The sequence below is a fragment of the Carcharodon carcharias genome, chromosome 9 (assembly GCF_017639515.1).
Source record: "Carcharodon carcharias isolate sCarCar2 chromosome 9, sCarCar2.pri, whole genome shotgun sequence".
In the NCBI taxonomy this organism is placed as follows: Eukaryota; Metazoa; Chordata; class Chondrichthyes; order Lamniformes; family Lamnidae; genus Carcharodon; species Carcharodon carcharias.
Window position 1 is genome coordinate 168197695 of NC_054475.1, and position 23149 is coordinate 168220843.

Sequence of the window (23149 nt, forward strand, 5' to 3'; positions counted from 1 at the left end):
GCTCGTCACTCATCTGCCCGTTACACACTCACCCATTACCCACTAGCTCATTACATGGCCATCCTTTACACACCTGAACTGGCCAATTTCAATGCCTATTAATCCTGAAGAAGCTTGTGCTCCAGTTTATCCCATTTTCACCCTCGCACTTGCCAACATCCCTTACTCTGCTTAGCACAATATTCAAATAGAGCCTACTAGAACCAGCTAGAACCTACCATTCCCAAAGTTTGGGTGAGGAATCAAATTCTTTCTCGATCCATTGGAGGATGTGGTGGTTGAATTCGATTTGGAGGATTTTTTGGAATGAGCGATGGAACCTATCTTTCCATCTTTCATTTTTGCATTGGCTGCAGCTCTGCTCCAATCTATAATAAGAAACAATCACAGAGTTACAGAATCACAATGGTTATAACACAGGAGGCCATTCAGCCTGTGGCATCTGTGCTAGCTCTCTGAAGGAGAGTTACTCACCTAGTGCCACTCCTCTGTCTTCTCCCAGTAACCCTGCACATTCTTCTTGTTCAGATAATGATCCAATTCTCTCTTTGAAGTAAAACAAAAACAGAATTACCTGGAAAACTCAGCAGGTCTGGCAGCATCGGCGGAGAAGAAAAGAGTCGACGTTTCGAGTCCTCATGAACTGAGGTTCTGTTGAAGGGTCATGAGGACTCGAAACGTCAACTCTTCTCCGCCGATGCTGCCAGACCTGCTGAGTTTTTCCAGGTAATTCTGTTTTTGTTTTGGATTTCCAGCATCCGCAGTTTTTTTATTTTTATCTCTCTTTGTGGTGATTGTAGGTGTGACCTTTCCTACTGCCTTTAGGGGGGGGGTCACGTGATTGCTCTGGTGAATTAACCCTAAATCTTAAGGATGGAGTTTTTCTCATGGTGGACCTGGTTCAAGCATGTAGCTTCAGAATGAGCTCTGTAATAAAGTTATCTGGTTCGAGTAAGAAACCTGTCCGGTACATCAAGTTCATTACATCTGGCGATGAGGGTAAAATACCTCGGAGGCTGCACCTGGCCTTGTGAATGTGAGTGAATCAATTCTTAAGGAAATAAAGAACGGTATTCTCACCAGTCAGGCCACTTTTCAGCAGGATCCACTCTAATGATGGGTCTATGGAAGACGGGAGCCAGTACATAGGGTGTCTGGGTTTTTATTTTGTGGTGAATGAAATAACAGCGGAGGACAAGCAGAAAGTGATTCTTTTTCGTGTCTGTAACAGCAAAAGAAATAACCTCATCCACCGTCTGACAGCCCCGAACACTCCCAATTCTAAATCTTTTAACGAATTGGCAGACCTCATGAAGACACATTTTCATTCGAAGCCATCGGTAATTATGCAGAGGTTTAAGTTTAACTCCAAAGTAAGAGCCCTGGGAGAGTCCATCGCAGCTGATATGGTGAAGTTGAAACAGTGACTGAGCACTGAGATGACAGCGACACATTCAACGGGATTGGTTGTGGGACCAGTTAGTTTGTGGCGTTCATTCTGATGCCATTCAACGCTGTTTACTTGCAGAAGTTAACATCGATTTGAAGTGCACCATGGAAAGCGCTGCGAGAGACACAGGATCTACAGAGTGTGCAACATGGCCTCGTTCTTCAGTTCGGGCAGAAACCTACCCCCGGGCGGGGTTTGAAAACCAGAGAGACAGCCACAAAGCGGGAAGCAGTCTCTGCTGCTCAAGAAACATAAAAGGCTTAGTGGAAGCATTTCGGCAGCAACTCCGAGGTTAATCGGTTACAGGTGTGGGGGTAACCACATACCGGAAATCTGCAGATTTAAAGAGGCAGAATGCCACTACTGCCACAAAATAGAGCATGTAATAAAGCAATGCAGGGCAAAATAGAGACAGCCAGACAGCAGACCAAGGTGATTAAAGTGAACAATACATCAGAACCAGAAGCTGCTGATACTGATATCTATTCCCTAAACAATGTCAAAGCAGTAAAAGCAGAACCAATAACCATTACCCTTCAAGTGAATGGGAAGCCTCTAGTCATGAGAGGTAGACATGGGAGCCTTGACCACAATGGTGGGAGAACACACCTTTAAATACCTAAGTGAAGGTACCAGCCACTGAATCTGGAGCAAACCATAGCTCAGCTGAAGGCGTACAGTGGAAAGTCAATACAGGTAAAAGGCATCGCCACATCCCCATGTCCTATAGGCAACAGACAGCCCAGCTTCCAGTGATCATTGTGACAGGTGAAGGACCTAATCATCTGGGCCGAGACTGGTTACAAATAAATAAGCTCAACTGCTCAGAAATTTTTCAAGTGAGAACAAGTCTTATGCCCTAAAGGGGAAGTTGGATGCAGAATTGTGCCACTGAGAGAAGCTGGACATCATCCAGCCAGTCTGATTTTCAGAATGGTCAGTGCCCATAGTCCCTGTGATGAAACCTGATCAAACTATTCACATTTGTGGGAGCTACAAATTAACTGTGAAGAAGGTTGCTAAACTAGATAAATATCCTATCCTTAGGATTGAAGATCCAGACGCTAAGTGAGCTGGAGGCTAATCCTACACCAACTGCACATGAGCCATGCAAACCAACAGCTAGAGCTAGACAGCGCATCTAGAGGGTATGTAACCATCAACACACACAAGGACCTGTACCAAAATACACACCTACTCTTTGGAGTACTATCTGCATGTGCAATTTTCCGAAGGACCATGGAAAGTCCATTGCAAGGACGTCCCTGATTAGTAGTGTACCTGGATGATGTCATCATCACAGGATCATCGGAAGCCAAACATTTGGCCAACTTAGAAGTGGCTTTAAGGAGATTTTTGGAAGCTGGTGTACAATCGAAGAAAGAGAAGCGTACTTTCCAAGTGACTGAAGTCACTTATTTGGGTTATCGAGTGGATGCCCAGGGGTTGTATCCAATAGAGAAGAAAGTCAGGACATTCAAAGAGTTGCCCTCTCCTACCAGTGTCACTGAACTCGTCTTCCTTGGGCATAATAAATTATTACAGTCAAACTTGTCAACAGTGTTAGCAGCTTCACATTTACTGTTGAAAAAGATGGTCATGGAATTCGCAAGAAGAAGCAACCTTCATAAAAATCGAGAAGCCTCAGCGAGAATTCAACATTGGGCTTTGATTTTATGGGCATGAGGTGCACCTTTATGTACCATCTGGGTATGCATATTACAAATGCAGATGCCCTCACTTGTCTTCCATTACCAGATAGCATTGCACATGCCACAGGAATTTGTACTTGTGTTGAATTTCTTCACTGGTCTGTGCAAAGCAAATAAGGATTTGGACAAACCGGGATCCAATTTTCTCAAAAGTCCGAGACCAGGTATTGCAAGGATGGTGGAATTCACCAGTGTCTGAAGAGATCAGACCATTCCATACCTGGAAAACTGAGGTAAGCTGTCAAAATGGAATCTTGTTGTGGGGATCAACAACCAACAGATCAGATCTAAGCTCTGCAGTCCTGCCACATCCAGTCGTGACTGGTGGTGGATAATTAAGCAACTCACTGGAGGAGGAGGCTCCACAAATATCCCCATCCTCAATGATGGAGGAGCCCAGCACATCAGTGCAAAAGACAAGGCTGAAGCATTTGCTACAATCTTCAGCCAGAAGTGCCGAGTGGATAATCCATCTCGGCCTCCTCTGGAGGTCCCCAGCATCACAGATGCCAGTCTTCAGCTAATTTGATTCACTTCACGTGATATCAGGAAATGGCTGAAGGCACTGGATTCTGCAAAGGCTATGGGCCCTGACAATATTCTGGCAATAGTACTGAAGACTTGTGTTCTAGAACTTTCCGCGCCCCTAGCCAAGCTGTTCCAGTACAGCTACGACACCGGCATCTACCCAATAATGTGGAAAATTGCCCAGGTATGTCCTGTACACAAAAAACAGGACAAATCCAACCCGGCCAATTACCACCCCATCACCCACGCTCGATCATCAGTAAAGTAATAGAAGGGGTCATCAACAGTGCTATCAAGAAGCACTTGCTTAGCAATAACCTGCTCACTGATGCCCAGTTTGGGTTCCACCAGGGCCACTCAGCTCCTGACCCCATTATAACCATGGACAAAAGAGGTGAACTCCTGAGGTGAGCTGAGAGTGACTGCCCTTGACATCAAGGCAGCATTTGACCAAGTGTGACATCAAGGAGCCCTAGCAAAACTGGAGTCAATGGAAATCAGAGGGAGTCATACCTAGCACAAAGGAAGATGGTTGTGGTGGTTGGAGGTCAATCATCTCAGCTCCAGGACATCACTGCAGGAGTTCCTCAGGGTAGTGTCCTCGGCCCAACCATCTTCAGCTGCTTCATCAATGATCTTCCTTCCATCACAAGGTCAGAAGTGGGGATGTTCGCTGATGATTGCACAATGTTCAGCACCATTCGCGACTCCTCAGATACTGAAGCAGCCCATGTCCAAATGCAGCAAGACCTGGACAATATCCAGGCTTGGACTGACAAGTGACAAGTAACATTCATGCCACACAAGTGTCAGGCAATGACCATCCCCAACAAAAGAGAATCTAACCTTTGCCTCTTGTTGTTCAATGGCATTACCATCACTGAATCCCCCATATCAACATCTTGGGGGTTACCATTGACCAGAAACTGAACTGGACTAGCCATATAAATACTGTGGCTACAAGAGCAGATCAGAGGCTAAGGATCTTGTGGCGAGTAACTCACCTCCTGACTCCCCAAAGCCTGTCCACCATCTACAAGGCACAAGTCAGGAGTGTGATGGAATACTCCCCACTTGCCTGGATGTGTGCAGCTCCCACAACACTCAAGAAGCTTGACATCATCCAGAACAAAGCAGCCCACTTGATTGGCACCACATCCACAAACATTCACTCCCTCCAGCACTGATGCACAGTAGCAGCAGTGTGTACCGCCTATAAGATGCACTGCAGGAACTCACCAAGGCTCTGTAGGCAGCACCTTCCAAACCCATGACCACTACCATCTAGGAGGACAAGGGCAGCAGATAGATGGGAAAACCACCACCTGGAAGTTCCCCTCCAAGTCACTTATCACCTTGACTTGGAAATATATCGTCGTTCCTTCACTGTCGCTGGGTCAAAATCCTGGAACTCTGTTCCTAACAGCACTATGGGTGTACCTACACCACATGGACTGCAGCAGTTCAAGAAGGTAGCTCACCACCACCTTCTCAAGGGCAACTAGTGATGGGCAATAAATGCTGGCCCAGGCAGTAAAGCCCAGATCCCATGAATGAACTCAGAATAGAGTTGCCGTCCATTTACAAGGAAGAGAACCACCCTTGACAGATCTTCACAGTGCACATCCAGGCATTTTGAAGATGAAGATGCTTGCACAAAGCTACGTCTAGTGGCCAGTGACAGAAAGAATGGTCAAGCACTGTCTCCACTGTCAGCTACAACAGAAGTTGCCCATTTCAGCTCCACTGTATCCGTGAGAGTGGCCTGGTCGACCCTGGGTTAGACTACATACAGACTATGGAGGACCATTTTTAAGTACCATGCTTTTATTGGTTATTGATACGCATTCTAAGTGGACAGATGTGCATGAAGGTAGGTCACTGACATGGTGTGCAACTATTGAAAAGCTGCACCAATGTTTTAGTGTACATGGCCTACCAGAAGTTATTGTTTTGGATAACAGTACTGTCTTCACTAGTACGGAATTCCAGAGATTCCTGAGTTTAAATAGAATTAAACATATTAAATCAGCACCATATCATCCCTCACTCAATGGGTTAGCTGAAAGAGCAGTGCCACTTTCAAATCAGGAATGAAGAGGTTATCCAAAGGTACTTTAGAAACTCGACTTGCACGTTTTCTTCTCAATTATCGTAAGTCTCGTCACACAACTACAGGTTCAACACCGTCTGAATTATTGATGAAACACCACCTCCGTACAAGGTTAAGTCTGGTGTTTCCAAACATAGAGGGGAAGGTAGAGAGAAACCAGAGTAGGCAAAAATTAAATCATGATATTCGTAGCAAAGCTCGAAGATTTACTGTGGGGGATACAGCTTTTTTGCAGAATTTTGGAAATGGTCCTAGTTGGGTTCCTGGTGTAATTGTCTCTGAAAGTGAACCTTTGTCATTCCAAGTGGAAATGGAAAATCAAATTGTTAGAAAACATGTGGATCATCTAAGGAGTAGAGAGACATTCCAACAACCAGCTATTCCGCCTGTAATTGATGTTGACCTTTTAAACCCTGAGGGGCCAGACCGATCTAAAATAGACATACCTGATGTCTCTGTTGAATTACCTAATTGTCTAAGGATGCCCCTGATGCTGCAGTTCCTGATCATGTCGATCCAGTGGGAGAATCTCAAGTGGTGAAGCTACATCATTCTAACCACATTAGAAAACCATCTCAGAGAATTAATCTTTAATTGCATAATCTGTGTATAAACGTATATGTTGTGGATTAAAATATCTTTTGTAAATAAGAAGTGTAAAAAAACTGAAGTCAGAGGAAATGTAGTGATTGTGGGTGAAACCTTTCCTACTGCCTTTACAGCTGACATGATTATACTGACAAATGAGCCCTAAGCACAGTTAATTCAAGGTGTGGAGCTTTCTAGTTGCGGGTCTGGTTCAAGCATGTAGCTTCTAAACAAGCTCTGTAATAAAGTTATCTGTTCCAAGTAAGAAACCTGTCCGGTACATCAAGTTCATTACACTCTTGAAAGCCTCAATTGAACCTGCCTCCACCACACTCCCAGACAGTGAGTTCCAGATCCTAACTCGTTGTGTGATAAAGTTTTTCCTCATGTCATGATTGCTTCTTTTGCCAATTACCTTAAATCTGTGGCCTTTGGTTCTCAATCCTTCCACCAATGGGAACAGTTTCTCCCTATCGACTCTGTCCAGACCCCTCATGATTTTGAACACCTCTAACAAATCTCCTCTACTCTTCCCTTCTCCAAGGAAAACAGTCCTAACTTCACAGAATCACAGAATCACAGTGCAGAAGAAGCCCTTCAGCCCATCAATTCTATACCGACACATGAGAAACACCTGACCTACCTACCTAATCCCATTCACCAGCACTTGGCCCATAGCCTTGAATGTTATGATGTGCCAAGTGCTCATCCAGGTACTTTTTAAAGGATGTGAGGCAACCCGCCTCCACCACCCTCCCAGACAGCACATTCCAGACCCTCACCACCCTCTGGGTAAAAAAGGTTTTCCTCACATCCCCCCTAAACCTCCTGCCCCTCACCTTGAACTTATGCCCCCTCGTGACTGACCCTTCAACTAAGGGGAACAGCTGCTCCCTATCCACCCTGTCCATGCCCCTCATAATCTTGTACACCTCGATCAGGTCACCCCTCAGTCTTCTCTGCTCCAATGAAAACAACCCAAGTCTATCCAACCTCTCTTCATAACTTAAATGCTTCATCCCAGGCAACATCCTGGTGAATCTCCTCTGCACCCCCTCCAGTGCAATCACATCCTTCCTATAATGTGGCAACCAGAACTGCACACACTACTCCAGCTGTGGCCTCACCAAGGTTCTATACAACTCCAACATGACCTCCCTACTTTTGAATTCTGTGCCTCGATTGATAAAGGCAAGTGTCCCATATGCCTTTTTCACCACCTCACTAACATGCCCCTCCACCTTCAGAGATCTATGGACACACACACCAAGGTCCCTTTGTTCCTCAGAACTTCCTAGTGCCATGCCGTTTGTTGAATACTTCCTTGTCAAATTACTCCTTCCAAAGTGTATCACCTCACACTTTTCAGGGTTAAATTCCATCTGCCACTTATCTGCCCATTTGACCATCCCGTCTATATCTTCCTGTAGCCCAAGACACTCAACCTCACTGTTAATCAAAACAAAAACAGAATTACCTGGAAAAACTCAGCAGGTCTGGCAGCATCGGCAGAGAAGAAAAGAGTTGACGTTTCGAGTCCTCATGACCCTTTGACAGAACTTGAGTTCGAGTCCAAGAAAGAGTTGAAATATAAGCTGGTTTAAGGTGTTTGGGGGTGGGGGGAGAGAGAGAGAGAGAGAAGTGGAGTGGGGGTGTGGTTGTAGGGACAAACAAGCAGTGATAGAAGCAGATCATCAAAAGATATCACAAACAACAGAACAGAAGAACACATAGGTGTTTTAACAGGACATCTTCCTGCCGGCCAGCAGACCTATTCTAACATGACGGAGCCCCCAAGGTTTGAAATGCAGAGAACACCAGCCAAAGTTCTCCAGGGTGAGTGGGACAGCAGGTCAGGAGCCTCAAGGAAACGCTTTAAGAAAACTCCACAGTGGTCACCGAGCAGGTCACATGGGCGCATTTATCCTGCTTGTTAATGAAATGTCTCATCATGGTTATGTCAATAAACCCTGACCTCACTATCCCTCATGTAGAGATTATTTTAATGGGTTAATGCTGTTGAACTTCTTCAGAGAGATAGAAATTAATAGTTTGAGGCAGGACAGGGTGCTTCGAGTGTCAATGAATGGACAGGGTAAGCGTGTTTACAAGACAGTGACACCATTCCCACATTCCACATGGGATAATGGTGCATACGCATCTCTAAGGCCGGAACATTTGAAACTATTGAAATCTCTGCCTTATTAAAGGCTTCCCTGGTATCACAACCACTCAAATGATCACATCCAGGGCCTTTCACTTGAACAATGGGATGTTTCCTCACTTTCATCCTCATCCTCAGGTGAATGGTCGTTATCTGGCAGTCCCTCTTCTTCAAGGGCATCTCCTCTCTAAATGGTGAGCTTACAGAGCGTGCAGCACACCACGGCACAAGTGAAGGAGCCCACTGCAATGCCCCTGAACCTCATTTTCAAGAGACCAGTAGTCTGCTCGATGATGGCCCTGGTGCTTCTGTGGCTGTCGTTGCATCTCCTCTCTGCTTCTGTCCTGGACGTCCTTATAGGCATCAATAGCCATCTCCTTAATGTGTCATCCTTGTCATCTATAAGCCATCTATCCAGGACTTAAGAGCCGCTGATTGGGCTGGTGTCTGTGAGTTTCGAAGAACAGAGGAGTTGTGCCTGCTGCCTGAGTACCTGGCACACACCTGCACAATCCAATGATGATCACAGACCAACTGGACATTCAACAAGGGGAGGCCTTTCCTGTTGTAGAAGGTGCAGAGCTGTCCAGCAGAGCCTTTATGGTGAAGTGCCTACAATCAATGGCTCCCTGTATCCGAGGGAAACCCTTTGGCTCCATCCAGCTGCCTCTGCATGTCCAGTGTGAAGCAAGTGTTAACTCTCTGCCTTTTGAAACATAACATCAGTGAAGACATTGAAACAGTGGTGTGCAGCAGGTTATATTATGCTCCCGAAATCTCCACCTGCTGCCTGAAAGGAGCCTGTTGTGAAAACGTTGAGTGCGACAGTGACCTTCAGAGCTATCGGCATCATGTCCATGTAGGAGGAGATCTCCCCTGTGAGCATGCCACAGGATGATGTTGCTGTAGACTTTGATAGCCTGAGTCCTGTCTTGGACTGTGTCTCAGACATCTGCAGATCGCTCAGTCTCTGCCTATATATTCAAGGGGCTGCATAAGTACTTTCACACCTCCGCAGAGGATGTATGACAGTTTCATTACCCTCTGGGTCTGGTGCAGCTCTGGCCCCTTCATGCAGCACCCAGGACCTCCCAATCCGCCCTACGTCCTCTCACTCTCCTCCTCCTTATCCTCCTCTCCTCCTCACTGGAGGAGCATGAACTAGCACAGACACGTGCACTAGCACAGACACGTGCATTAGCACAGACACGTGCACTAGCACAGAATGGTGATAAACACTGGCACACTCACATCACAATCACATATGGTTAGTCTGGGATCTCTAGCACTGCTGCCGTGTTTAGCTGCTGACATTTCATCTCATTTTTAAACTTTGTAAGTTTTTCTGTACTGCTGGTTTCAATCAGTGGTGTAAATCTTAGCTTCTAGGCAAGTCACATGCTTTTCTTAAAATGATTTTCATTGTGAGAAAGTTTGACTTTGAGTGTCAAGAGTATACAGTAGGTGCAAGAGCTGTATGAGTGTGAAGTGTGTAAAGTGTGTGTATGGTGAGAGGTTGTGTATACGTGTTTGTGAGTGTGCGCACAGTCTGTTATGTGCGTGTGTGTCTGCCTGTGCATGTGCGTGCATTTGTGCATGCATGAGCACGTGCAGTCTGTTATGTGTGCGTGTTTTACACTTGCATGCTTGTGTGCACCTGTGTGTGTATGTGTGTGTGTGTGCGTGCATGTGCATATGCATGGTTATATGTATGCATGCAATACTGCGTGGTTTCAAAGAGACAGGTCTCCTTCCACACCACCTTATTTAATAGCTGAGCCGGGGAGAGGGATTTGTCCTTCTCCAGTTGGTGTTAAGCAGCATTGTGGCAGACAGCAGGAAGGGAAATCCGACCAGATGGTGAGAGGCTGTTCATCCAGTCAAATTAATCAAAACACCTTGGCAGAAGTGTGAAAAGGGTCTGTGGGCTGTAACCCTTGCCTGCTTTCCAATAGCTGATACTTAACAATGAGAGAAGCTCAATAAATCCCAATGTGCATATTTTGTATAGCATGGAATTCAAGTGGTTTTGTTCTCACACTAATAATCCAGGCAAGTTCTGAGAATCATGAGACCACTCAGCCCATCGTGCCTGTGCTGGTTCTTTGAAAGAACATTTCTGTTTTCATTTCATTCTGCCCCATGTTATTGTTCCTAAATGTTTCCCGACCACCAATGTTAGTGTGACTGGCCCGATACTCTCTGGGATAATCTCTGTAATGAACCTGATGTACCGGAGAGGTTCCTTACTTGAAAAAGGTAACTTTATTTACAGGACTTGTTTTGAAGCTACATGATTGAACCAGGTTCAATGCTAGAAAGCTCCACTCCGAAGGTTACCTGTGCTTAGGGCTGATTCGTCAGTGCAATCACGTGACCCCTAAAACAGTAGGAATGGCTTTACAACCACTACAATCCCTCTCACTTTTTTTGAACTGGGGTGTAACAGTTCCTATCTTCCAGTCCTCGGGCACCTTTCCCATACCGAAGGGGGTTTGGGAGATTGTGAGCAGGACCCCGCACTCTACCTTTACTTCCCTCAGGAACCTCAGGACGCATCTCTTCCAGACCTGGTGACTTTTCTACTTGGAGGCTCGCTGAATTCAAATCCCACCATCGGCAGTTTGAGAATTTAAATTCAGCTTTAAATAACTCCTTTTTGGGAGCAGTTATCCTAGAGTTTTGAGTGAGCAATGAGAATAATCCCCAGTCTTACCAGAATACTCATTGAGTTGAAATCGACCACAGCACAGGTGAATCCTCCACTGGGTCCGAACATTATCTTTCATCACACAGTGAAACACAAAGATGAAGAATCCTGTGAAGACAAAGCAAGTCATTGAAAGATTCCCATCCTTCAACATAAAAACACGCTTCTCAATTGTTTCAAATTGCAGCTTGTGGGTTGTGATAAAATCACCTCAGACCAGGCCTGGAGCTGTACCCAGCAGCAGGAGGAGGCCATTCAGCCCCTTGAGCCTGTTCTACCATTCAATCAGATAATGGCTTATCTGTCTCTTACCTCCATCTACTTATCTTGGTTCAGTAACCCTTAATCCCCTTCCCCAACAAAAATCTGCCAATCTCAATTTTTAAATTTTTCAACTGAGCCCCAGACTCAACAGATTTTTGGGAGAGAGTTACATACAAACATACAAATTAGGAGCAGGAGTAAGTCACTCGCCTCTCGAGCCTGCTCCACCGTTCAATAAGCTCAAGGCTGACCTGAATGTAACCTCAACCCCACATTCCTGCCTACCCCCAATAACCTTCCACCTCCTTGTTAATTAAGACTCTATCTAACTCTGCCTTAAAAACATTCAAAGACCCTGTTTCCACTGCCTTTTGAGGAAGAGAGTTCCAAAGACTCACAACCCTGAGAGAAAAATTCACCTCATCTCTGTTTTAAATGGGTAACCCCTTATTTTTAAACAGTGACCCTTAGTTCTAGATTCTCCCACAAGAGGAAACATCGTCTCCAAATCCACCCTGTCAAGTCCTCTCAGGATCTTATATGTTTCAATCAATTCACCTCTTACTCTTCTAAACTCCAGTGGATACAAGCCTAGTCTGTCCAACCTTTCCTCATAAAACAATCCACCCATTCCAGGTATTGGTCTGGTAAACCTTCTCTAAACTGCTTCCAACACATTTATATCCTTCCTTAAATAAAGAGACCAATACTGTAGAGAGTTCCAGATTCCCACTCCCCTGTGTGTGAAGTTCTTCCCGACATCACCCTGAACTGCGCAAATGTTAAGATTCTGCCCCCTTGTTCTGGACTCCCCTCCACCGCCCACCAGTGGAAACAGTTTCTATCAACCCTATCGAATCCTTTCATCATATTAAACCCCTCAGTTCCATCACCCCAGAATCTTCTCTATTTGAGGCAACACCATCTAGCCTGTTGGTGATTTTTGAGCTATGACATTCCAGTTACCTTGAAGTGTGTTGACAATGGAGAAAAAGTACAAGAAAGTGACTTGTGCTGGTCCCCAGGCAAAGAAAGCGAATGCCCAGGTTAAACCCAGCAGGATAGTCAGACTGGAGCTGCTCTTGAGGTGATGCACAATGATATCCGGTGCCCTGTCACAGTGTCTCTTACTTCTCATTGCCTGAATCTGGTTCAGCACAACAATGAACATTGACAGGTTAATCAGGAATACCAGGCCAAAGTAAGCGACCACTGAAATGTAGAAAGCTGTGTCATTCTTCAACCAACAACTGCAAAAATAAGGGAAATAATTTCACTTGGCATTTTATTCCAATCAATCACAAAGTTATAATTTTCCCATCGCTCGAAGACAATCCAGCAATTCATAGCGCAGGCACTCAACCTCCATGTCTACAACTAAAACAATAATCTGTACAGAACAAAAAGACACATCTCTCCCTATCTCTGTAACCTCCCCCAGCCCCTACACCCCTCCCTATCTCTATAACCTCCTCCAGCCCCTACACCTCTCCCTATCTCTGTAACCTCCACCAGCCCCTACACCCCTCCCTATCTCTGTAACCTCCTCCAGCCCCTACACCCCTCTCTATCTCTATAACCTCCTCCAGCCCCTACACCCCTCCCTATCTCTATAACCTCCTCCAGCCCCTACACCTCTCCCTATCTCTGTAACCTCCCCCAGCCCCTACACCCCTCCCTATCTCTATAACCTCCTCCAGCCCCTACACCTCTCCCTATCTCTGTAACCTCCTCCAGCCCCTACACCCCTCCCTATCTCTGTAACCTCCCCCAGCCCCTACACCCCTCCCTATCTCTATAACCTCCTCCAGCCCCTACACCTCTCCCTATCTCTGTAACCTCCTCCAGCCCCTACACCCCTCCCTATCTCTATAACCTCCTCCAGCCCCTACACCCCTCCCTATCTCTGTAACCTCCTCCAGCCCCTACAACCCTCCCTATCTCTATAACCTCCTCCAGCCCCTACACCTCTCCCTATCTCTGTAACCTCCTCCAGCCCCTACACCTCTCCCTATCTCTGTAACCTCCCCCAGCCCCTACACCTCTCCCTATCTCTGTAACCTCCACCAGCCCCTACACCCCTCCCTATCTCTGTAACCTCCTCCAGCCCCTACACCCCTCTCTATCTCTATAACCTCCTCCAGCCCCTACACCCCTCCCTATCTTTATAACCTCCTCCAGCCCCTACACCTCTCCCTATCTCTGTAACCTCCCCCAGCCCCTACACCCCTCCCTATCTCTATAACCTCCTCCAGCCCCTACACCTCTCCCTATCTCTGTAACCTCCTCCAGCCCCTACACCCCTCCCTATCTCTGTAACCTCCTCCAGCCCCTACACCCCTCTCTATCTCTATAACCTCCTCCAGCCCCTACACCCCTCCCTATCTCTATAACCTCCTCCAGCCCCTACACCTCTCCCTATCTCTGTAACCTCCCCCAGCCCCTACACCCCTCCCTATCTCTATAACCTCCTCCAGCCCCTACACCTCTCCCTATCTCTGTAACCTCCTCCAGCCCCTACACCCCTCCCTATCTCTATAACCTCCTCCAGCCCCTACACCCCTCCCTATCTCTGTAACCTCCTCCAGCCCCTACAACCCTCCCTATCTCTATAACCTCCTCCAGCCCCTACACCTCTCCCTATCTCTGTAACCTCCCCCAGCCCCTACACCCCTCCCTATCTCTATAACCTCCTCCAGCCCCTACACCTCTCCCTATCTCTGTAACCTCCTCCAGCCCCTACACCCCTCCCTATCTCTATAACCTCCTCCAGCCCCTACACCCCTCCCTATCTCTGTAACCTCCTCCAGCCCCTACAACCCTCCCTATCTCTATAACCTCCTCCAGCCCCTACACCTCTCCCTATCTCTGTAACCTCCTCCAGCCCCTACACCCCTCCCTATCTCTGTAACCTCCTCCGGCCCGTACAACCCTCCCTGACTCTGTAACCTCCTCCAGCCCCTACAACCCTCCGTATCTCTGTAACCTCCTCCAGCCCCTACACCCCTCCCTATCTCTGTAACCTCCTCCAGCCCCTACAACCCTCCCTATCTCTGTAACCTCCTCCAGCCCCTACACCCCTCCCTATCTCTGTAACCTCCTCCAGCCCCTACAACCCTCCCTATCTCTGTAACCTCCTCCAGCCCCTACCACACTCCAGTGAGAGGGGCGGAGCCTGTTCTGGAGGGGTGGTTCCTGGTGAGAGGGGCGGAGCCTGTTCTGGAGGGGTGGTTCCTGGTGAGAGGGGCGGAGCCTGTTCTGGAGGGGTGGTTCCTGGTGAGAGGGGCGGAGCCTGTTCTGGAGGGGTGGTTCCTGGTGAGAGGGGCGGAGCCTGTTCTGGAGGGGTGGTTCCTGGTGAGAGGGGCGGAGCCTGTTCTGGAGGGGTGGTTCCTGGTGAGAGGGGCGGAGCCTGTTCTGGAGGGGTGGTTCCTGGTGAGAGGGGCGGAGCCTGTTCTGGAGGGGTGGTTCCTGGTGAGAGGGGCGGAGCCTGTTCTGGAGGGGTGGTTCCTGGTGAGAGGGGCGGAGCCTGTTCTGGAGGGGTGGTTCCTGGTGAGAGGGGCGGAGCCTGTTCTGGAGGGGTGGTTCCTGGTGAGAGGGGCGGAGCCTGTTCTGGAGGGGTGGTTCCTGGTGAGAGGGGCGGAGCCTGTTCTGGAGGGGTGGTTCCTGGTGAGAGGGGCGGAGCCTGTTCTGGAGGGGTGGTTCCTGGTGAGAGGGGCGGAGCCTGTTCTGGAGGGGTGGTTCCTGGTGAGAGGGGCGGAGCCTGTTCTGGAGGGGTGGTTCCTGGTGAGAGGGGCGGAGCCTGTTCTGGAGGGGTGGTTCCTGGTGAGAGGGGCGGGACTTATGCTGCACTTATTCCTTCCATTGGTTCTTAATCCAAGTAACAATCTGCTTGTCAGTAATTTCAATATGTTTTAATCCCCCTCCCCCCCCACAATCCCCCTCCCCCCCCACAATCCCCTCCCCCCACAACCCCCTCCCCCCCCCACAACCCCCTCCCCCACCACAATCCCCTCCCCCCACCACAATCCCCCTCCCCCCCACAATCCCCTCCCCCCACAACCCCCTCCCCCACCACAATCCCCTCCCCCCACAATCCCCCTCCCCCCCCCACAACCCCCTCCCCCCCCACAATCCCCTCCCCCCACCACAATCCCCCTCCCCCCCCACAATCCCCCTCCCCCCCACAATCCCCCTCCCCCCCCACAATCCCCTCCCCCCACAACCCCCTCCCCCCCCCACAACCCCCTCCCCCCCCACAATCCCCTCCCCCCACCACAATCCCCCTCCCCCCCCACAATCCCCCTCCCCCCCCACAATCCCCTCCCCCCACAACCCCCTCCCCCCCCCACAACCCCCTCCCCCACCACAATCCCCTCCCCCCACCACAATCCCCCTCCCCCCCACAATCCCCTCCCCCCACAACCCCCTCCCCCACCACAATCCCCTCCCCCCACAATCCCCCTCCCCCCCCCACAACCCCCTCCCCCCCCACAATCCCCTCCCCCCACCACAATCCCCCTCCCCCCCCACAATCCCCCTCCCCCCCACAATCCCCCTCCCCCCCCCACAATCCCCTCCCCCCACAACCCCCTCCCCCCCCCACAACCCCCTCCCCCCCCACAATCCCCTCCCCCCACCACAATCCCCCTCCCCCCCCACAATCCCCCCTCCCCCCACAATCCCCCTCCCCCCACACAATCCCCTCCCCCCACAATCCCCCTCCCCCCACACAATCCCCTCCCCCCACAATCCCCCTCCCCCCACAATCCCCTCCCCCCACCACAATCCCCCTCCCCCCCCACAATCCCCCTCCCCCCCCACAATCCCCCTCCCCCCCCACAACCCCCCTCCCGACCCCACAACCCCCTCCCCCCCCACAACCCCCTCCCCCCCCACAACCCCCCTCCCGACTCCACAACCCCCCTCCCTCCCCCACAATCCCCCTCCCTCCCCCACAACCCCCTCCCCCCAAAATCCCCCTCCCCCCACAATCCCCCTCCCCCCCACAATCCCCCTCCCCCACCACAATCCCCCTCCCCCACCACAATCCCCCTCCTCCCCCACAATCCCCCTCCCTCCCCCACAACCCCCCTCCCCCCCCACAACCCCCTCCCCCCCCACAACCCCCTCCCCCCCCACAACCCCCTCCCCCCACCACAATCCCCCTCCCCCCCCACAATCCCCTCCCCCCCCACAATCCCCCTCCCCCCCACAATCCCCCTGCCCCCCACAACCCCCCTCCCGACTCCACAATCCCCCTCCCCCCACCACAATCCCCCTCCCCCCCACAACCCCCTCCCCCCCCACAACCCCCCTCCCGACCCCACAATCCCCCTCCCCCCCACAATCCCCCTCCCCCCCCACAATCCCCCTCCCCCCCACAACCCCCCTCCCCCCACCACAATCCCCCTCCCCCCCACAATCCCCCTCCCCCCCACAATCCCCCTCCCCCCCCACAACCCCCTCCCCCCCCAACAATCCCCCTCCCCCCACAATCCCCCTCCCCCCACAATCCCCCTCCCCCCACAATCCCCCTCCCCCCACAATCCCCCTCCCCCCCACAATCCCCCTCCCCCCCCACAATCCCCCTCCCCCCCACAACCCCCCTCCCCCCACCACAATCCCCCTCCCCCCCACAATCCCCCTCCCCCCACAATCCCCCTCCCCCCCCACAACCCCCTCCCCCCCCAACAATCCCCCTCCCCCCACAATCCCCCTCCCCCCACAATCCCCCTCCCCCCACAATCCCCCTCCCCCCACAATCCCCCTCCCCCCCCACAATCCCCCTCCCGACCCCACAACCCCCCTCCCCCCACAATCCCCCTCCCCCCCCACAATCCCCCTCCCCCCACAATCCCCCTCCCCCCACAATCCCCCTCCCCCCACAATCCCCCTCCCCCCCCACAATCCCCTCCCCCCCACAATCCCCCTCCCCCCCCACAACCCCCTCCCCCCCCCACAATCCCCTCCCCCCACCACAATCCCCCTCCCCCCCACAATCCCCCTCCCCCCCACCACCATCCCCCTCCCCCCAACCACAACCCCCCTCCCGACCCCACAACCCCCCTCCCGACCCCACAACCCCCCTCCCCCCACAATCCCCCTCCCCCCCCACAATCCCCCTCCCCCCACAATCCCCCTCCCCCCACAATCCCCCTCCCCCCACAATCCCCCTCCCCCCCCACAATCCCCCTCCCCCCCCACAATCCCCCTCCCCCCCACAACCCCCCTCCCCCCACCACAATCCCCCTCCCCCCCACAATCCCCCTCCCCCCCACAATCCCCCTCCCCCCCACAACCCCCCTCCCCCCACCACAATCCCCCTCCCCCCCACAATCCCCCTCCCCCCACAATCCCCCTCCCCCCACAATCCCCCTCCCCCCCACAATCCCCCTCCCCCCCCACAACCCCCTCCCCCCCCACAATCCCCCTCCCCCCCCACAACCCCCTCCCCCCCCAACAATCCCCCTCCCCCCCCACAATCCCCCCTCCCCCCACAATCCCCCTCCCTCCCCACAATCCCCCTCCCGACCCCACAACCCCCCTCCCGACCCCACAATCCCCTCCCCCCCACAATCCCCCTCCCCCCCACCACAATCCCCCTCCCCCCCACAACCCCCCTCCCCCCACAATCCCCCTCCCCCCCCACAATCCCCCTCCCCCCACAATCCCCCTCCCCCCCACAATCCCCCTCCCCCCACAATCCCCCTCCCCCCCCACAATCCCCCTCCCCCCCCACAATCCCCCTCCCCCCCACAACCCCCCTCCCCCCACCACAATCCCCCTCCCCCCCACAATCCCCCTCCCCCCCACAATCCCCCTCCCCCCCCACAACCCCCTCCCCCCCCCAACAATCCCCCTCCCCCCCACAATCCCCCTCCCCCCCCCCACAATCCCCCTCCCGACCTCACAATCCCCTCCCCCCCACAATCCCCCTCCCCCCCCACAATCCCCCTCCCGACCTCACAATCCCCCTCCCCCCCCCACAATCCCCCTCCCCCCCCCCACAATCCCCTCCCCCCCCACAATCCCCCTCCCGACCTCACAATCCCCTCCCCCCCCACAATCCCCCTCCCGACCTCACAATCCCCTCCCCCCCCACAATCCCCCTCCCCCCCCAACAATCCCCCTCCCCCCATCCCTCGAGATGCCACCAGCCCAATTTCCCGCCTTCATTAATAAAAGCAGAAAATGCTGGAAATACTCAGCAAGTCAGACAGTATCTGGAGAGAGAGAAAGAGAGTTAATGTTTCAGGCCGATGACCTTTTGTCAGAGCTGGGAAAAGTTAGAGATGTGACAGGTTTAAAACAGGTATCGAGGCTGGGCAATGGAGGGAGGGGAGAGGAGAACCAAAAGGAAAGTCTGTGATAGTCTGGGCGGTAGAGAGGTTAAATGTCGAACAGGATGATGGTGCATGTCCAGAACGAGATGATAGTGGGACAAGAAACAAAGAGGAGCTGTAAATGGAAATTGCAGAAGCATTACCATCAGCTCCATCTGAAAATAATCGGGGCAGAGGCTCCGATCTGAATTTGTTGAACCCAATGTTGAGTCTAGAAGGCTGTGACAGGCCTCAGCGAAAGATGAGGTGCTGTTCCTCAGAACCTACGTTGGGCTTCACTGGAACAGAGGTCTCGGGGGTGAGAGGAAGGTGGAAAGTTAAAGTCTAAACCCAAACCGTTGCACTATTCCTGAGGTTTCGGTTGGAAAAGGAGCAGTGTCTGGCAGTAAATCGTCCGGTGGAGATTGTTCAACTTACAACCTATCGGCTGGATTGGCAGATCTCGTCTTTGTTTTGTAACCATAAATGTCCACATTGATGCAGAGCAGCATTCCCACAACAACAGCTGGGACTCCTGTTTGGAACACAACAGATGAGTTAAGGGATGGAGGGGCCATGGTTACTGACCGGATGAAGTTTCAGTTGTTCAGAGCGGGTTTTACTCACCCCATCCAACCAGGCAGAATTTCAGTATGTAATGGCGGACATAGATATTGAAGACTTTCACCAGCGCAAAGTACATGTGGATCGCCTCAATACACATCCAGGTAAAGGACGTGAGCAGGAAGTAATGGAGGGAGGCAGCCACAGAGATACAGAGCCCCTGACTGTTAAACGAAGCCATCCAAGAGTCAATCAGGAAGATAATGTTCAGCATGAACAAAGACGTACACAGGTTCATCAGGATCTTCGAGGGATAATCACGGCGCAGATTCCTAAACACACAAATTATTCACTAAGTTTCAACAATGTCACAACAGTGGATCACAGCCTCAAATTATTTACAGACATATTGAACTTTTTAAAGGCAGATTCGTGTTTTTTTTTGAAAAAACACACACAGCAAAAGCTGTAACCACTTTCTGGAAAACTCCTGCGTGGATTATACTTGACCGACTAATCCAGAGAGAGCATGGAATGCTGCACCTGGAAAAGTGTCATAGCCTACTTCAGACAGAAACAATTGAAAGGGAGAGATGCAATGCAAAAGACTGAACTTTAATCTCCTGTGGTTGTGGAGACAATGGAGACCGGTTACCATCTCAGCAGGAACCGTCTCCTGTTGAGTTATATCTCAAAAAGTGGAAATGGTCTGAGTTGAAAGAAAACAGATTCTGGGTGAAAGACATGTTTGGTTTTTTTCGCTTCCAAAGACTAATGGCCCCTCAGAGAAGAAATTCCTCCTCATCTCCATCTTCAATTGGAGACCTGTGTATTTTTAAACCGTGCCCCCAAATTCTGGATTTCCCTAGGCACAGAAGCATCGTCTCAGTGTGTACCCCTGTCAATACCCCCCCGCCCCCTCCCCACCCCACCCCCCCCAACCCCCACCCACCCAGGATTTTTCCGCAGTCTCTCTCCGTCTAAATAGTTCACTCCTTTTCTATTCTTCCTGTCAAAGTGAACCACTTCACATTTTGCCATCTGCCAATTTTTTGCCCACTCAGCTAACCTCTCTAAATCCATTTGCAGACTCTTTGGGCTGGACTTCCATGTTTGAGACAGGAATCAGGAGCTAGCAAACTTCCTGATGTCATAATCCTGCCTCCTACAAGGTGTGCCCGCTTGCCAGATTTTCACCCAGCGGAGGTGGACTGGCCTTGAGTTGGCGGTTAATGCTCAGGCAGCCAGATTAAAAGGCCAGCCTTGGGTCACAGAGCCATCAATCCAGTTCTGGAGATCTGTGAGACCCCCATAACCCTCACCGTCCCACATCTCCCCCCCCTCACCTCACCCCCATCCCTCATAGCTCAAACCCCCTTATCCACTCATCCCCATAACCCCATCAATCCTTTACGCTCTCAACCCCTTATCCCCCTCAACCCCCTTTCCCCCATACCTCCCTCAGTCCCTTAACTGCTTCACCTCCCTTTACCCCATCTCAACCCCCTCCAACCCATCCACGCAGTATCCACTATAAAAGAACTCAGGAGCCAAATAGGCTTTGAAAAGCTCATAAATCCGTAAAAATAAACTAAACAGCCGAGTAGTGGTAATGCAACTGAACTAGGAACCCAGAGGCCCAGGTTAATGCCCTGAACATGGGTTCAAATCCCACCTCAGCAGCTGGTATAATTTAAACACAATTAATAAAATCTGGAATTGAAAGCTATTGACCATGAAACTATCATCAATTGTTGTAAAAACCCATCTGGGTCACTAATGTCCTTTAGGGAAGGAAATCTGCTGTCCTTACCTGGTCTGGTCTACATGTGACTCCAGACCCACAGCAATGTGGTTGACTCTTAATTGCCCTCTGAAATGGCCTAGCAAGCCCCTCAGTTCAAGGACAATTAGGGATGGGCAACAAATGCTGGTCTTGCCAGGGACACCCACATCCCATGAAAGACTGAAGTAAAAAACAATTACTTGATTATCAATTTAAAAAAATGTTGTAACTCCTGCTGCCGACGGCAAAGACATCAGGAAAGTGGGGGAGAGGCACTGCAGGCAATGCCCACACAGGCCATAATTCTGAGGCCGATCCAGTCGGTGACAGGAATGACAGAGCAGTTTAAAAACTCTCCACCGTCTCAATGCTAAAGCCTGGGAGAATTAGAATTACAGGCCAGGGGTCAGTGTGTGAGAGTTAGTGTGTGGGTGTCAGTGTGCGGGGTCAATGTGTGAGGGTCAGTGTGTGGGGTCAGTGTGTGGGGTCAGTGTGTGGGGGTCAGTGTGTATGAGGGTCAGTGTGTGAGGTCAGTGTCTGAGAATCAGTGTGTGGGGCTCAGTGTGTGAGGGTCAGTGTGTGGGGTCAGTGTGTGGGGGTCAGTGTGTGGGGGTCAGTGTGTGGGGGTCAGTGTGTGGGGTCAGTGTGTGACAATTTGTGTATGGGGGTCAGTGTGTGAGGGTCAGTGTGTGGGGGTCAGTGTGTGGGGGTCAGTGTGTGGGGCCAGTGTGTGGGGGTCAGTGTGTGGGGGTCAGTGTGTGGGGCCAGTGTGTGAGAGTCAGTGTGTGGGGGTCAGTGTGTGGGGGTCAGTGTGTGGGGTCAGTGTGTGGGGTCAGTGTGTGGGGGTCAGTGTGTGGGGGTCAGTGTGATGGGGTCAGTGTGTGGGGTCAGTGTGTAAGGGTCAGTGTGTGGGGGTCAGTGTGTGGGGTCAGTGTGTGGGGTCAGTGTATGAGATTCAGTGTGTGGGGTCAGTGTGTGGGGGTCAGTGTGTGAGATTCAGTGTGTGAGAGTCAGTGTGTGGGGTCAGTGTGTGGGGTCAGTGTGTGGGGGTCAGTGTGTGGGGTCACTGTGTGGGGTCAGTGTGTGGGGGTCAGTGTGTGAGGGTCAGTGTGTGGGGTCAGTGTGTGGGGGTCAGTGTGTGGGGTCAGTGTGTGGGGGTCAGTGTGTGGGGTCAGTGTGTGGGGATCAGAGTGCGAGGTCAGTGTGTGGGGGTCAGTGTGTGGGGGTCAATGTGTGAGATTCAGTGTGTGAGAGTCAGTGTGTGGGGTCAGTGTGTGGGGTCAGTGTGTGGGGGTCAGTGTGTGGGGTCAGTGTGTGGGGTCAGTGTGTGGGGTCAGTGTGTGGGGTCAGTGTGTGGGGGTCAGTATGTGGGGTCAGTGTGTGGGGATCAGTGTGTGAGGTCAGTGTGTGGGGGTCAGTGTGTGGGGGTCAATGTGTGAGATTCAGTGTGTGAGAGTCAGTGTGTGGGGGTCAGTGTGTGGGGGTCAGTGTGTGGGGGTCAGTGTGTGGGGGTCAGTGTGTGGGGGTCAGTGTGTGGGGTCAGTGTGTGGGGTCAGTGTGTGGGGGTCAGTGTGTGGGGGTCAGTGTGTGGGGGTCAGAGTGTGGGGGTTAGTGTGTGAGAGTCAGTGTGTGGGGTCAGTGTGTGGGGTCAGTGTGTGGGGTCAGTGTGTGGGGGTCAGTGTGTGAGATTCAGTGTGTGGGGGTCAGTGTGTGGGGTCAGTGTGTGGGGTCAGTGTGTGGGGTCAGTGTGTGGGGTCAGTGTGTGGGGATCAGTGTGTGGGGGTCAGTGTGTGGGGGTCAGTGTGTGAGAGTCAGTGTGTGGGGTCAGTGTGTGGGGTCAGTGTGTGGGGGTCAGAGTGTGGGGGTCAGAGTGTGAGGGTCAGAGTGTAGGGGTCAGAGTGTGAGGGACAGAGTGTGGGGGTCAGTGTGTGGGGATCAGTGTGTGGGG

The 23149-nt window shown here is 51.7% G+C and overlaps 1 protein-coding gene across 1 annotated transcript in view; it reads right to left on the minus strand.

Annotated features, from left to right (window-relative positions):
• LOC121282499 (adhesion G-protein coupled receptor G2-like) overlaps nucleotides 1–23149 on the minus strand; it is a 283503-nt gene that overhangs the window by 122781 nt on the left and 137573 nt on the right. Inside the window, exons 4-9 of the mRNA XM_041196201.1 lie at nucleotides 19479–19747; nucleotides 19293–19386; nucleotides 12496–12779; nucleotides 11272–11373; nucleotides 2649–2813; nucleotides 219–368 (exon numbers count right to left, since the gene is read on the minus strand). Of these exons, the coding sequence (XP_041052135.1) occupies nucleotides 219–368; nucleotides 2649–2813; nucleotides 11272–11373; nucleotides 12496–12779; nucleotides 19293–19386; nucleotides 19479–19747 (1064 nt within the window). The remainder of the gene's footprint in view (nucleotides 1–218; nucleotides 369–2648; nucleotides 2814–11271; nucleotides 11374–12495; nucleotides 12780–19292; nucleotides 19387–19478; nucleotides 19748–23149) is intronic.